Source organism: Thunnus albacares, chromosome 5, assembly GCF_914725855.1.
Source record: "Thunnus albacares chromosome 5, fThuAlb1.1, whole genome shotgun sequence".
Taxonomy (NCBI): domain Eukaryota; kingdom Metazoa; phylum Chordata; class Actinopteri; order Scombriformes; family Scombridae; genus Thunnus; species Thunnus albacares.
In genome coordinates, this window is record NC_058110.1 from 30,164,901 (window position 1) to 30,180,878 (window position 15,978).

Here is a 15,978-nt window from a genome sequence, read left to right on the forward strand (position 1 = left end):
GATCAGTCCGCCGCTGCAGGGCGCCGTGTCTGCAGGAGCTGCAGTCTGCTGAACGCCACCCTAAGCTTCAGTGGAAGTGAGGCGAGCAAGTTGTTGAGAAGTTCACAAGTTCTGTCGGGCCGTACCTTCTCGGCCTAGTTGCACCGGTCGTGTTATGTGCACACTTACTAACATTAAGAGACTCTTTTTGCTGTAAACCAGGAGCCCGAGAAGCCGCTGTGCTGCTTTGTGCCGCCATGAATATATTTGCATCTTCATAGACTGGATGAGGGAGAAGGAGTAGATGTCTAGTAGTTTTTTTTGGGTGGAAAAATCACATCAGAAACACATTATTGTTCCAAGCAGAATATCTTTATACATCTTAATACATGACTGGATCTTTAAACAACCTTTCAGTTAAGTTTGCTCTGCATTCATGGATATTTTTGAAGATTAAAGCCTGTGGCATTGATGCACTGCTGCATTGATAATTTAAGTTTTCACTGTAAGAATTCCAAAAATCTCTGGTGTCGGTTGTATTTTCCTTTTAATGTGGGCACAGTTTGAACACTGCACGCGTTTACGAACAACCTGTTTTTTCGGTTTTGATCATTTGAAATGAACCAAAGTTGGCATTAAACATAATTTCGTATAATATACAGCTACACATCTATGTAAGTACTGCTCTCACCAACCATTTAATCTATCGTCAAGCTCACAGACTTAAATGAAAGTTTTCGACTGCCTCATTTTCATTTTTTTTTTCCAGTTTGAGGGATCGCTAGGCAACAGGCAATAACAAAAAAAGGGAAAATTGTAATAACTTAATTGAGACACTTGACTTTTTTTTTTTTTTTTTGACATGGATGTTGAATAGCTGTTCCCACCAGGTGTGTCCTTCAAGTGGCTGGCTAGTGAAACCCAGCACACCCAGGCGGTGTTACTTACACACACACACACACACACACACTCACACACTCACACACACACATGCAAAAACACGTGCACACAAAGGCTTAATACAGAAGTAATTTCGTCCACCCCCACCTTGTCTGTCATCCTAGACTTTCAAACTGGGGGCGTATATTCGTCATTACACACACACATGCGCTCACATGGCATGGAAACAACGCTCAGCCTAAAGGCTTTGCGGTTGCCTAGCGGCCCACCTACTCACCTGTACCCACCCATCCCCACCTGTTTGGATGCTTAAGACCTAAAATAGACCTAAAAATAATCACATTATCACCGTGTACTCTACATGCAATCACTCATGCGGTTGTTCATACTTGTAGGATAGTCAGCCATGGGCGGTTCATTGAGAGTTTGAGTGGCTTTGGAAAGTGTCAGTCTATCATGATGCCCACTCACTTTACTGTAGGACACACACTTGCAAAAGCCAGTTGCGTGGTTAAGTCTTTCGCCTCTGGAACAAAATAAGACTAGGATCCTGCCCAAGCTTGATCTGCTGTCTCCATCTCAACTTTCCCACTGAAAAAAGACTCATTACTGCCAGCTCTTTAACCAGTCAAATAAAAACTGAAACAAAGAAAGTCAGGAAAATTCAGCCACGGTAGAAACAGGTTTTTTACTGACAAACTCTGAAGTTAAAGGAAAGTTGATTAATAGTTACTGTTTTGTTATTAGCTGCGTGTAGAAATACATGTGATGTTACAGATTACATCAAGTAACAAATAAAAAAAAAACAGGTTGTTCAGGTTGGTTGTTCAGATTTTCTCTCGCCAGGACAGTATGACACGTAGTGTAAAGTAACACCACAATCATAAACTGTATGTGTGACTGAGATGAGCTGTAAATACAACAAAGTAGCTTCACCAAGTTCAACCTAACAAGCAACAAATCAAAAGGACAATCAATAATCTGAGTATCAATACACAGATCTGCTCAGCAACCCTCTTAAAATAACAAAACAAGCTCAGAGAGATGAGACAAGCTATTAAACTTCACGCTCCAACAGCTGTAACAGTAAAATATGTCTATGTAACAAATATATATCGCTGCCATTTCACAATTAATTAGTAAAAAAACAACTCACTCATTGCTGAGCTTCACAAAACTCCGACCACAGAGCTGCCGTTCCGCCTCATTTTCACCAGCTCACTTTGTTTTGTAATCAGTTCTGGTTGAAATTCAATTATCTTTTTTTTTTTTTTTTTTATTATTATTTGGAACAAGCTCCGTGCCAGTTTTTGACTACAAAAGAAATCTGCCAAAACGTACATGTTTGCACTGATAAACACTTCACACAGAAGTCAAGAAGAAGTCGACTCCTGCCAACACTAATTAGATTAATGCCTGTCAATCATTTAAAGGAGGCGCCCAGGTCGGAGCGGTTTTCACTATTTGGATCTCTCTCTCTCTAGGAAACTGGAAATAAAGAGGATACAGTTTAGGTGAAGAAACAACAACTGATGACATTTCTAAGAGCTGATGGCAAAACGACATAAATAATTAACTCTTATTACACTACAAATAAACTAATCTTCTGCACCTTTAAGGCTGAGGTATGCTTGGAACAAACTGACCACATCTGATGGAGAAAAGTATTCATAGCTGTTCTAAACAGCCACCATAGAGAAGAGGGAGTCATGATAATTGTGCAAATTTTTCCCACTTTCTTACCTCTACACACCTGGCCAGTCGTTGAGTGAAGTGGGACTGAATGTCGGATTACTGGATCGGTTTTCTGGGATGTTACAAACTCACTCAGATGTCAGAAATGTTAGAGATAGGAGGTTTCAGACTCTTTTTTTTAACCATCTTACAAGCACTTCATCTGAAGCATACTGACTCCTTCAGCGTCAACATCGTAGTATTGCGAAAGCTCTCGAGCAACATCTTTGATTGTGATCATCATTACTCAGCTGAATGAGCCTCGCGGTTCGGAGTTAATTAGGCAATAACTCAGTCGGTAGTGTGAGCCTGCATCTTATTATGCTCATGTTTATATCATTATAATCAATATATTGTTTATACTGTATCTCAACATATTAACCCCCCCCCCCCCCCCCCCCCACCACCACCCTCCCCCATATCCTTCTGTTTATCCCCTTCCCTCAGCTCTTGGAGTATGTTGGCGAAGGAAAGAGCATCATGGACGTGGGTTTGGCCCAGGCCCGCCAGCCACTCACCACCCGCTGCCACTACTATGAAGTGGAGATCGTAGATGCTGGAGAGAAGTGCTATATCGCTCTGGGCCTGGCAAGAAGGGTGAGCTCTCTAAGAAAAGAACAGCTTCACACACACACACACACACATCTACACTCAATGCAGAAGTTTTTTTTCCCCTCACTGTCATATATTACTGTCCAGCTTAATGCACTCAAGGGACGTGGACTGCATGAATAAGCCTCCAAATGGCTGACTTATACTCTTCCCCCCGCTGGTCCCCGTTCAACAAGTGGTTGAGCTAACAACTATAATGACGGAAAACTTTGACAAAAACCTGGATTGGGAATTACGCAGGTCATTAGCATCTGCAAAACGTTCCTCAGATCCTGCCTTGGGAATGTTGTAATCTTGGAAGAGCAGCGGTGATAGTGTCTTTTTTTTTTTTTTTTTTTTTTTTTTTTTTTAAAGGTAGGATCCTCCACATAAATCTTTATCACAGCGAATAGAGAAAAGATGATGATGAGTGACTAAGACCGGACGATTGGCGTCCGCGCTAGCGTTCTGAGGTCGACCTCTGCCTACAGTGAAACGCATTAAAACGGCTAAATCTCTTCTTCGCCTGCATTTCAGTTGGCAAACAACAAAACTGTATCGCAGCCAACATCTGGTAAGGAGTAAGGAGTGAGACAGACAGCCCGGCTGACCAAATAATTATTTAATGGTTGCAAAGTTGTGTGATAAAATCAACATAAATACAGGATAATGACAGCAGCTGTGCTGTGTAATCAGCTATATCATTGACATTTAATCACAGAAAAAGGAGAGAGTTGTCTCCTTAACTTTGCTGCCACACAGTCGACTGCGACCGGACAGCTACAGACAGTCTGTTACTGTGTCGAGTGCCAGCCCATTAAACCTCATCTCCCCCTGCTCTATGTGATCACTCTATACCGTGTGTGTGTGTGTGTGTGTGTGTGTGAGTATGAAATAATTATTTAATCACGGCCCATTAACACCAACAGCAAGCCGCTGCGCCGCGGTGATAAAATTATTATTTTATAATCGCACCGTCGTCTGACAAAATCAGCATAAATCCAGGTTAATGGAGAAATTTCCACTCTTGTTTTTTTGGGCCGTATTGACATTCAAACAATCACAGAGAAAGTTAGAGGGTGAATAAAGGTCGTCTTCTTTAATTTTTTTTTTTTTTTTTTACTCCTACACAGACCTGACCTTCACTGAGAAGCTTACATCACTGTTTTGCAAAAGCTCAGTTTTCCCCTGTACACACTGGAACAACAAGCTGGAGTTTTAAGATTTACACACTCTGGAGGCTGTTTTGGAAAAGGTCCGTTTTTTTGGAGGGGGGGGGGGAGAAAAACGCAGTTTTAGTCCCGACAGAGGGCTGAAAAAAGGAGGGAAAAAAAAAAAAAAGATGTGTTTACAAATTGAACCGGGTTAGTGTGGATGTACTCTTTTTTTAGGAGGCTTGAACTGTGTGAAATAGAGTCTAATAGTAGTAAACATAGTGGTAGTTGTCATCAGCTTAATTTTCTTTCCCATTATCCAGCAGCTTAGCCATTCTCTTTGGATCTAATGGCCTACTTTGTGGAGATGAAACACGTCCAAGAGGAAAATACAATTAGAGAAATTTTAACACCTCTCATTTGAGCCCTCATTTCTTTTTCCAAAGAATGCACATGCGGTTCCCATTTCAGCATTAGCGCTGCAGCTCTGCAAGTGACTATTACCGTGTTGACCTGCTTTGAAGAATAAAACAGACAAACCTGTAGATGTTTGGGCGCTGACGCTGAGACTGATTCAGTATGAGCATCATTGTTTAGGAACTTGACGTCAGTTACGTTAAGACTAGAGGTTTAACGGTGCGTTTATTCATCCCGAACCTTCCTCGGTTCGGTACACTTGGTTACTCAAACGGTTGCTGTCGAAATAGTTTAATAATCCACTTAACTCTGACGTGTGGAACAATCATTCTAGAGCGCGACTTCCACCTGGAACATTTTAGCATGCTCATGGATGTATGCTAGCCGGCTTAGCCAAGGCTTAGCCTGGTTACCGTGGTTACCCTGTAACATCGCCGCTGTCAGAATTGACAAACGAGAGACCTATAACACTGACTGAGTGCAACACTATGATTAAAATATGCTCTGTTATCTCTGTAGTGAAGCAATACCGTGTCTCCTCACTCCCCCTCCCCTCTCTTTTATGGTCGGCTTTTCACTTGGTTCGGTTCCTCTGATTGATATATCATCATATATGACTATAATTAGATTATTAATAGTGAAGCATCAGTGTTAGAGCAGCATGTTACTGTTGTAGTTACTGGATGTGGAGCTAGTTTGAACTACTTTATATACAATTAAACCATCAATCAACATAAAACAGCTGTCAGCGGGTTGTGTACTGTTACACCCTTAATTAGGACTGTTTTTTATCCTCTCTAGTAAGCTTATAAAGTACGGGATTAAACTGGTATAAACGTCTATTTTCTTAATAAATGGACTCTTTTAGAAAACCTATTTGTATTACATGTTTACCTAATATTATTCTTCTGACTCAGACGCTATTTTGACAGTATGGATTCATGATTTGATATATTTTTTTTTCACACACTGTAAGTTTAGCCTTGAAAATGTTATGATTGTGAAATATTAGCGACTGCCAAAGCCAAGGTCCGTGGAGAGCTGCCAGCACTGTCTCTCTACCAGGGTCAAAACTCCTGCTCCTTTTAATAACAAAAATAAAAGATGAAACTTGTACAACATCTTTCAAGGTCTCAGAGGCGATTTATAAAACGGGAACAGAGAGAGAGAAGCGCAGGTCAGTAGATGACAGTAAGACAAAGAGAGCTATAGATGAACACAGAGAGGAGGAGAAATACACTTGCACTAAGGCTGGGTTATGTATTGATATTATATCAATATTATGATATGACAAGTGTTGTCTTTTCCTGGTTTTAATGGCTGCATTACAGTAAAGAGATGTAATTTTCTGAACTTACCAGACTGTTCTAGCTGTTCTATTAGTTGCTTTTACCTACTTAGTCATTATATCCACATTACTGATGATAGTCATCCCTATAATATTGTTGCAATATTGATATCGAGGTATTTGGTCAAAAATATTGTGATATTTATAACTTGCACAGTATACGTGTGCTCTGCTTGCAGGTTTCCATCCATGCCCTGTAATTTATTAGTAATATATTCATTATTTTAAGATCTGATCATCCTCTTTGTGGAAAAATGGCTGTTCTGCTTTTAAAAAAATTCATAAATGTCTTCTACCTGACAGTGAAAGAATAAGACACAACATTAAATCAGAACAGAATAGAACAAGTTTTTGGACATATTTGTGGAAACATCGTCTAAGCTGCAACCTTCTGACAAGAGAATGTCCTAATTTAGATGCTACGAACGTTGATAAAATATGTTTGTTTCTCCCTTTTTTTTTTTTCCCCCAACAAGCTCACATAGCGTAGCTTCAGCGATTTAAGACGTCTGTCCCTTTACAATAGTTGACATTTGGGAGAAGCGTCAAGCTGTTATGTACTTAATGCATTCGCTGGGAAAGTTTATGCAGTTAAGCTAGCTTGCTAATTGTAGCGCTTATTCCCACTATAGTATTATGATGGTTATTTCAACACCTGCTGAGTGTTTGGCAGTTCCCACACACTGATGTTGTGTTCGTCGCACGCTATACAAAGGATGGGGTTTGTTGTAGGTAGCGTTAGCTGTCTCTCTTACATGAGTTAAGGGGTGTCGTGGCAAATGATAAGACTGAAACTCGCATTATCGTCTAGTTGTGCATGTCAGCACGCCGTATGTTATCCTGTGATTTGAATTATTTATGAGTTACTAATGTACTGAGTCGCAGAGTAACGTAAGGAGTGCTCAAATCACAGATAAGATGATTTAATTACAGTTTAAAGTCTTTAAATCATACAATACTTCAAATCTACATCGATTATATTTACTGAATTATGTTCTGTGAATATGGAGACAAAATCAGTAGAATATTCTCTGATGGAGCTATAAAAGGCTACATGTTCATACACATGCTCTCAATTAAACACACAGACGTGCTCCCATGGGTGAGGAAGACGTTGAGTGGTGATAACTCCAGTCCTATAACCTCCTCAGAGTTCCCTTCTCCTTACTTTTGCTCCACCACTTTTCTCTCTGCATCTGGGTTTCATTATAAAGACATTAAGTTTAAGTCCAGGAGAGGTGATAAAGCAGAAAATTGAAGGGCTTGGGTAATGACTGTTTACTCAACAGCAGTCGCAAGTTTGCATGCTTGTTGGTCTCATTCCCGTAGCATCCCGTGGTAAGACGACAGGCCTGAATATAAACACAAATCCGCTCATTAATGCCCCACAAACTGCTGGATTCTGCCTGTCTGTCTCTCTGTCTCTGTCTTTGTTGTGGTTGCTGACTGCATGCTCGTCTTTGTACTGTACTGTATTTTCTGCACTTTACAAATCTCTTTATCCCCCTATACCAGCTCTACGTCTCTATTCCCATCTTAACTTTAGCAGTAGCCCGCCGGTCATGTTTCATGAGAAGTGATAGTTTTTTATTTGGGTCTTTGTTTTAGCCACGTTGGTGGGATGGTGATGTTGGTCGGTCATTCCACCACTTTGGTTCAGACTGAAATATCTCAACAACTATTGGATGGATTGCCAAGAAATTTGGTACAAACATACATGATCCCAAGATAATGAATCCTAATGACTTTGGTAATCCAATGATGTTTCCTCTAGCGCCACCAGCAGGTTGGCATTTTTGGTTTTGAGTAAAATATCTTAACAACTATTGGATGGATTGCCAAGAAATTTGGTACAAACATACATGATCCCAAGATAATGAATCCTAATGACTTTGGTAATCCAATGATGTTTCCTCTAGCGCCACCAGCAGGTTGGCATTTTTGGTTTTGAGTAAAATATCTCAACAACTATTGGATGGATTGCCAAGAAATTTGGTACAAACATACATGATCCCAAGATAATGAATCCTAATGACTTTAGTAATCCAATGATGTTTCCTCTAGCGCCACCAGCAGGTTGGTATTTTTAGTTCTGAGTAAAATATCTCAACAACTATTGGATGGATTGCCATGAAATCTGGTGGACACATTCATGTCCCCCTCAGGATGAATTGTTATAACCCCTGACTTTTTTTTTTTACCTAGTGCAACCATGACGTCAGAATTTTAATTTGTCCAATACTAGATGGTGAACATGGTAATCATTATACCTACTAACCATCAGCTTGTCAGCATTGTGCCTAAGTACAACCTCACAGAACAGCTACTGTGGCTGTAGACTCTTAGTCTTGTTTTCATGTTGCATGACCAAAAATTGTCCCATTTCACTTCACTTTTCCTTTCCAAAAGAGTTCAAGACGTTAAAATCGAATCAACTTGTCAAAAAAAAAAAGGTGGAAGTAAATTTTTGAATCCCCAAAGCCACTGTTGCCAGTTTCCTGTCCAACAGGGAAGTTGGAGGAATTTGTGTTATGTGATAAGTTTGTGTTGTGTGTGTGTGTGTGTGTGTGTGTGTAATCTAAGATCTGTTTTGACCCTACTACAATTCCTAGACCTGTCATGACCTCTCACTTTCTGAAGATAAGGGTCTACATGAATGTACAGCATGCATAAGCTTGGTAGCAAGGTTGTTTTTCATCCGGTACACACAGCGGTTGCTAGGGTGTGGGACAAAGAGATCTAGGCTTAGTTAGCGGTGGAAGAGTGTAGGGGGGAGATGGGGAGTGCAGGGTTTTAAGGAGGTGGGGTAGCAAGGTAGATGGGGAAGCCTGAAAGTCAGGAGGTAGAAAATTCGAGGGAAGCTATTCAGAATATGAAAAACACAGGAAAAAAAGCAGGAAAACCCTCATGTCCTGAAAAACAAACAAACCCCTAAAATCCTGCAAAAAAAAAAGAGAAAGATCATAACCCTGAGGAACAGTGGGAGGATGGAAAATGTAAAGGTGGGTTAGGGAGTGGGGCGGAATATGTGTGATAGTTGTAATGGAGGGGTGAAGGAACAGATATGTGGTTCATGTCATCAGTGTGTGACTGAAACAGATGGTTTTTGCGGTTCACCCTTGACCCTGTGTCTCTGATGATTGTCTTGACTCACTCTCTGTTCTGTTCATAAACACAGTCATAAAGCCACACACAAGAAATAAAACTACTCAGGAGGCTGGAATGGCAGCGTTTCCTCTGTCCTGGTATGCCCCGGGACCGGGTCCTGGGAACAGCTCCCTTCCTCTTCCTCCCGTGATGAAGCAGTCCTACTAACCTTTTTCAATGTTGCTCCTGTGAACCTGTTTATAATAACAGGGTCAATTTAGGATCAAACAAAGGACCAGTCACTCTGCCAAGACCTATGACGTTGAAGTTACAGAACACACGGCACCACTCACATAATTTAGGAGGTGCTCCTTGGTGCAATTAGAGAGATTAATATTAAGACTGACAACACGTTAAAAAACATGTGGTTTGATGTCATTTTTGCACACGAGACAACACCAAAGTCATCACGATCCTTGTAATTTATTGGTGTGTGACTGCAATGATTGTTTGAGATGTGCAGAAAGGGTGATGAAGATGGTAAGGCAGGTCGGTCATTCAATCACATAAGCTAGCGCCAACATCAGGTTAAAAGGTATATTTGCTCAGTTCTTTGGTTTACAACCAAATACCTGCAAAATAATGGCGTTTCCATCATCCGCAGCTATACTTAAATGTTAATGCTAACATGCTAACCTAAGCTTGTGACCATGGAAAACATTACCTGCTATAGATTAGCATTTTAACAATGTCATTTTGTACTTGTTATCATGCTAAAAATAGTCCAGTCAATATTGGATTTTTGAGGCTGTTATCAATGATATGTTGCAAATTGTTTGTTTTTTTTCTTTCCACACACAAAAAATCCATTTTTGATACCTGACTGACACCTTAAATGGTTACCTGAAAGGTTTATAGAATGAAAATTTGCAGAACCCAAATGGAAAAATGAGTTGTTTGGGACACATTTGGGTAAAAATTTGTATAAAAATTTGTATAAAATAATAGTGTAATATACTGCTAAGCTGAACACCATGTGTGCCACTTATTCATTAATCATTAATGGATTTATCCGTTTATTTCAAGAATCATTTGCATCCATAGAAAGCGATGAACGTGTCTTGACATATTGACACGGAAAAAAGTTGTTGTTCTCCTCGCTCCAGCCAGATCATCCGCTAATGTCAGGCGGTTGCCGTTATCGCGTGGGGAGCTAGAGGTTTTAGCTCGATGACACAAGGTTAAACAAACAGACCTGCATTACTTCCCTCTGCCCAACCCCTATAAGTGAGGTTGTGTGGGCACGTACAAACAGAAACTCACAACTTTCCCTCCCCTCTTAGCCTCTTACAAACTCTACCTGCAAAACACACACACACACACACACACATTACACACATTCATGGTAATTCATGGCTTTAGTTATATTTTTAGGCAGCTCTGTGATATGCCAGTGTGATAGCCGCAGTAGATGATGGGTATCTGCTTCCACAAGGTTCCCCTTCTTTGCCCGCACCTTTCCGCTCTTTCTCTTTCATACTTGTTTACTCTGCCACAGTGTGGAAATGCAGGCAGCTCTGATGACACCGGTGTAGCAGCTGCAGATCTGATATTGCACGCTTTTTGCTCCACCATGCTCTGGACACGACGACAGTGTTTGTTGTTCTTAGAAGCAGCTTGCATTTCGCTGATGGCTTCTGCAGGCCGGTTGGGGTAGTGACAATGTTTTGAAAATTTACAGTATATCAGAGGCAGCTGCTTAACATGGTCTTCTTGCTGTAAAATGTATTCCATCATATGTTGATAGAGAAGGAGTGTAAGTGTGATTTAGTGGCGCCACCACCGATTCGAAAAACAAAAAGTCACAGCATTAACTGTTGTAATTTCCAAACCACATTAGGGTGGAATGTTTCTTCTATCAGAGGGAAAGCTGCTCCAAGTCTTTTTAAACAATATGATCTGTGCTTTAAATAATTGATGGCTAAAAACAGGTTATTACTGACTGAAAAAACATCATATTCACACCGAGAGAGCCTGAAGTTTAAAATCTTATTTTTGCACTCCTATAAAAATGTTCCGCATCTGTGTACCACAATTATTATAAACCACTTGGCAAAAAAAAAAAAAAAAAAAAAAAAAAATCATAATGATATGTTGGGTGGTGTATCACTGTTCCACTGTTTTACAAGTACACTACCTAATTTTCAGGTATCATTTATACTGTAGCAGCTTGAGTATGTCGAACTCATTTGAAGACAAAAGTGCGCTGTTTGTTACCAACTGAAGTCACTAAACCATGACTCCCTTAATTACCGTCGCTACGGCTGTTGAGATTTAATACACAATTAACAATGGTAATGGTGACAAATTAACCACCCCTAATTCTGTAATTTTTAAATAAATGGGTCATTGATTTCACACAGAGATAAGCGAAAGCGGTCTTATCATGTTTATCTAGTGACAGATTTGCAGACTGAAATTACAACCAGCGTAGCAGATTTTATCAACTGATGCTAACTAGCAAACTTAGCTCCATGAGTTGGTTGAAAATGCTCTCCTCGGCTTGAATTTAAATGAAAATCTGGTAAAAAGGGGTATTTAGTATGCACTTGATGGCTACACAGTGTACATGATATGGGTTAGGGTTAGGGATACGGATACTAAAAGACTTGAAAGTCGGCATCACGGTGTAACGATCCATGTAGAAGACATAGAAGTAAAGAAGTATTGCTCTTGTATTGCAGTGTAGAGCTCGTATTAAGTGTGATCATGAAAAATGTAAGATCAGACTTGTTGTTTCGTCCGAACATAACCTCTTTTTGGCTGCCTCGCTCACATACTTGTTCCTACAGTTTAATGTTACAAAAGAAAATGCTTCTAGGATGAGAACTAACAGATGGGTTTGGCAAACATAACGCTATCTTGGGTAACATTAACGGGGGTTGCTAAAGTGTAAAAATTCCCCAAATTTTGAAAGTTAATGGTGCTATATGAAAAGTCTCTAAAAAGGGGGCTAACCAGAGTTTACAAGGAGTATGAATATACAGTTCTGTATAAACGTTTTAGGTATTTTAGACGTTTAGATCCTTATCCATTATACAGTACCATCACAGAGGCCTCTGATCGGTCCCAAATTAATTCTGCAGAATGACAACGATCCCAAAAATACAGCCAGAGACATAAAGAACTATCTTCAGCGACAATGAGAACAAGGTGTCCTGCAACAGATGGTACGGCCCCCACAGAGCCCTGATCTCAACATCATGGAGTCAGTTGCTTCTGTCTTTTCATGTAATCCCAGACTGAGACGCCTAAATCCACAGAAGAGCTGTGGCAACTTCTCCAAGATGCTTGGAACAACCGACCTGCCAAGTACCTTTTTTTTTTTTTAAAAAAACTGTGTGCAGGTGTACCGAGGAAGTGGAAGAACTATTTCAGTCGCTTGGCCGACCGTCCGACCGACCGACCTTGACATCCCTTGAGCCAGGCAGCTAGCACGGCTAAAAATCCAGCAATATCCAGCTGTTTATTACTGTAATTACTAAGATATTGTAAAGTTGTATCGTCAGTATAGAGAACGGAGTGCTGCCTCAGTTTTTCTCACCATCACAACATATTTATTTAATAGATAGAGCTCGCTGAGTAGATGTTTTTCAATTGGAGATGATGGACACAACAATTACCGAGAAGACGTCTATGAAAACAGGCATTTAAGACTTTGATCCATTTATCAGACACAAGTCTGCGGTTTACATTAAAGCACTATAAATCCACCCGTTATTTGTTTAGCCGTTCCTAATGTTGTCTTATTTCAGAGTGTTCCTCCAAATCACTGATCAGATTAGTGACTGCGGGTCATCAATCAGGGAGCAAACGCCCAGACCTTCCTCTCCTCGCGGAGATGCAGCCCACATGCCAGTCAGCCAGAGGAATCCTCGGGCTTGTGGTTGAGACGAGGGGGAAGAGGAGCAGACTTGGCGGATCAAGGGGTTTCAGGCTTGGAGCAGTAGCTGCATTCCTCCATGTCTCTCTGTCTTCCTCTGCTGGTGTCTCACTCTGTCCGTCTCCCCTCTCTCACTCCCCACCTCCCCCCTCCGCCCGCCCCCCCCCCCCCCCCCCCCCCCCCCCCATCCATCTCCATTTCCTGTTCCTCAAGCCCCAATGGGGTTGTCAGACAGGATCGTTGATGTTTCCCTGATGTCCTGGCCTCAAACGCTGCACTCTTGTCTGTCTGCAGTGTCCCTATTACTCATGTCTCTTGCCCACACAGGTGCTAATAGTAATAATTTAATCAGCCTTATTTTGTTTTTTGAGTAATATTGTGCCTCTCTAGTCCCCTGCATCCGTCATCTGTGGCTTTTTCTTTCGTTCGGGATAAAAGCACATTTCCTTTTACAGTGACTCGCTAACGGCTGACCTTTCGCTGTTTTTGGACGTCATCCTGGTTAAAATGTTGTATTTCTTTCAACTCGAGACACAATGAAAGGGTTTTTTTTTTTTTTTTTTTTTGTTGTTGTTGCCTTTTTTTTTTGCCTGTTAATACTAACGGAAATGAAACGCAGTTGGGAGAGTTTACCTGAGAGAGAGAGAGAGAGAGAGAATATGTGAACAAGAAAGCATTTAGAAGATGTAGCCTACAGAGAGATGAAAGAGGAGCACTATTTCATTGCCCTCCTCCTTCTCCTCCTCCTCCTCCTCCTCCTCCTCCTTCCTCTCTTGTTCAGTAGTGTGTTTCTACAGTAATGGAGGTGCAGCCTAGAAGACGGATAAAAATCTCTGGTAATTACCTCTGAGTCATACTCTGATCTTATCCGAAAAAGTTGGCCCACTAGTTATTTCTGTTGGCATGGTGAAACCTGGAGAAAGACATACATACTATATATGCAGACAGATGGAGAGAGAGAGAGAGAGAGAGAGAGAGAGACAAACACATCCTCAGCACTGAGAGAGAAGTAGCAGACACTGACAGATTTCCAAAACAGAGGGGCAGACGTAAAGGAATCCACACTCATTAATATGTTAACATGGGTAAAAAGGAATACAGCAACCCGATTTTTACTAAAAACCTCAAAAGGTCTCCTGGCTTTCTACTCATTCTACTGACATTAGCTCTATATTGGAAAAAAAAAAACAAAACAAAAAACGCAGCCTTTAATTCATTTGAATGGGTTCAGTCCGTTGGTGTTGGTGGGGGTGTCGACGCAGAGGTCTCCGGCACAAAAAAAAAAAAAAAAAAAAAGTTGTCCTGACTCAACTTTTTCCACAACCCATGACATCATCCGGCAAAGCGCTTGTTTTGGCCACTTACATGCAAGCGCACATTCCTGGTAGATCACTTTGTAATGTAAACTAAGTATTCCTACTGTTTACCTCGCAACTGCCGTGATGCAAGGCGAGGCAAGGCAAGGCAAGTTTATTTAGATAGCACATCTCGTCAACAAGGCAATTCAGAGCGCTTTACATAAAACATTAAAAGCATTAAGACAAAGCGCAAAAGAAACACATCATAATAGGACATTTAAATACAGTTAAACACAGTTATTAAAGAGTTCTCCTCGAGTAAAGAGAGGAGAATAGAAGATAAAAATAAGCTGAAATAGAATGAGACAGATAAAATATGAGGATAAAAGTTACAGCCCAGTGCAAGAAATGAATCAAAAGCCTCAAATTTGATTTACTAAAAGGAAGCGGCGATACAGAAAAAGTCTTCAGCTGTGATTTAAAGGAACTGAGAGTTACAGCAGACCTGCAGGTTTCTGGGAGTTTGTTCCAGATATGTGGAGCATTAAAAACCCAACGCCGCTTCTCCATGTTTAGTTTCGACTCCGGGGACAGAAAGCAGACCCCCGCTCCCAGACGGACCCGAGAGGTCTGGACGGTTCATATCGAAGCAGCAGATCAGAAATGTATTCTGGTCGTAAACCATTCACTGCTTTTATAAACCAACAGTAGCATTTTGAAATCAAGACAAAAACTTTTCCAGAGTTGTAAAATCTTGTCTGTGAGTATTACAGTATAAACTACTGTGCTGCGTTTAGGTGTCCGATGAGCCTTAAAATTTATAGATGTTATTCAAACTGAGCTTCCTGGATCGCATTTCATTCTGGTCGCTACCTGAAGCTACACAACAACTGGCTCATTTCAATTTGAACGCCCGTCCAGAGGCGACTGTTTTTATTTTTTAAATTTTATTTTATAATTTATTCAAACGACCTCTTTTTCATGGGAGACCTGGACCCGACGTCAAGTGTCAGACAGGAAAATACAACATCAGGCATATAAATTAAAACGATGCTAAAAGCAGATGAGGACGTATGAAGGCTCATAAAACAGATTAAGTTAGAAAACAGTTGTCAGTATTAAGAAAACTTAAAGCGTAAAACAGAGACAATTAGTATTTATTAGTAATCATTCATCATAGAGTTTATAATATCTTTGAATTCAGTCTGGGATACCGAGTTCTTTAATTGAACTTCCTTCTGCAAGTGAAAACATTAAAGCTTTCTCTCTCGCCTCCGTCTGTACGCCAGGGACAGATAGTAGATATGAGGGAAGTTTGTCTGGAGTGGTTTTATAATTAAAAATATACCAAGAGGGAGTACTACTCTGGAGTACTAGTAAGCATTTTGTGTGTTGTGTTGTTGGGTTAAAGGACTAGTTTGACATTTTGGGGAAATACGCTTATTGGCTTTCTCGCTGAGAAACGGAGCCTCGCTGTATTTCAAGCCTGGGACGAAAATCATTTTTATAAAATGTATCCATGACTTT

At 40.6% G+C, this 15,978-nt stretch overlaps 1 protein-coding gene across 2 annotated transcripts in view; it reads left to right on the top strand.

The window, feature by feature from the left end:
* spryd3 (SPRY domain containing 3) overlaps positions 1 to 15,978 on the top strand; it is a 64,350-nt gene that overhangs the window by 31,223 nt on the left and 17,149 nt on the right. For both annotated transcript variants that reach the window (XM_044351866.1, XM_044351865.1), the window contains exon 7: positions 3,061 to 3,210. In XM_044351866.1, the coding sequence (XP_044207801.1) occupies positions 3,061 to 3,210 (150 nt within the window). The remainder of the gene's footprint in view (positions 1 to 3,060; positions 3,211 to 15,978) is intronic.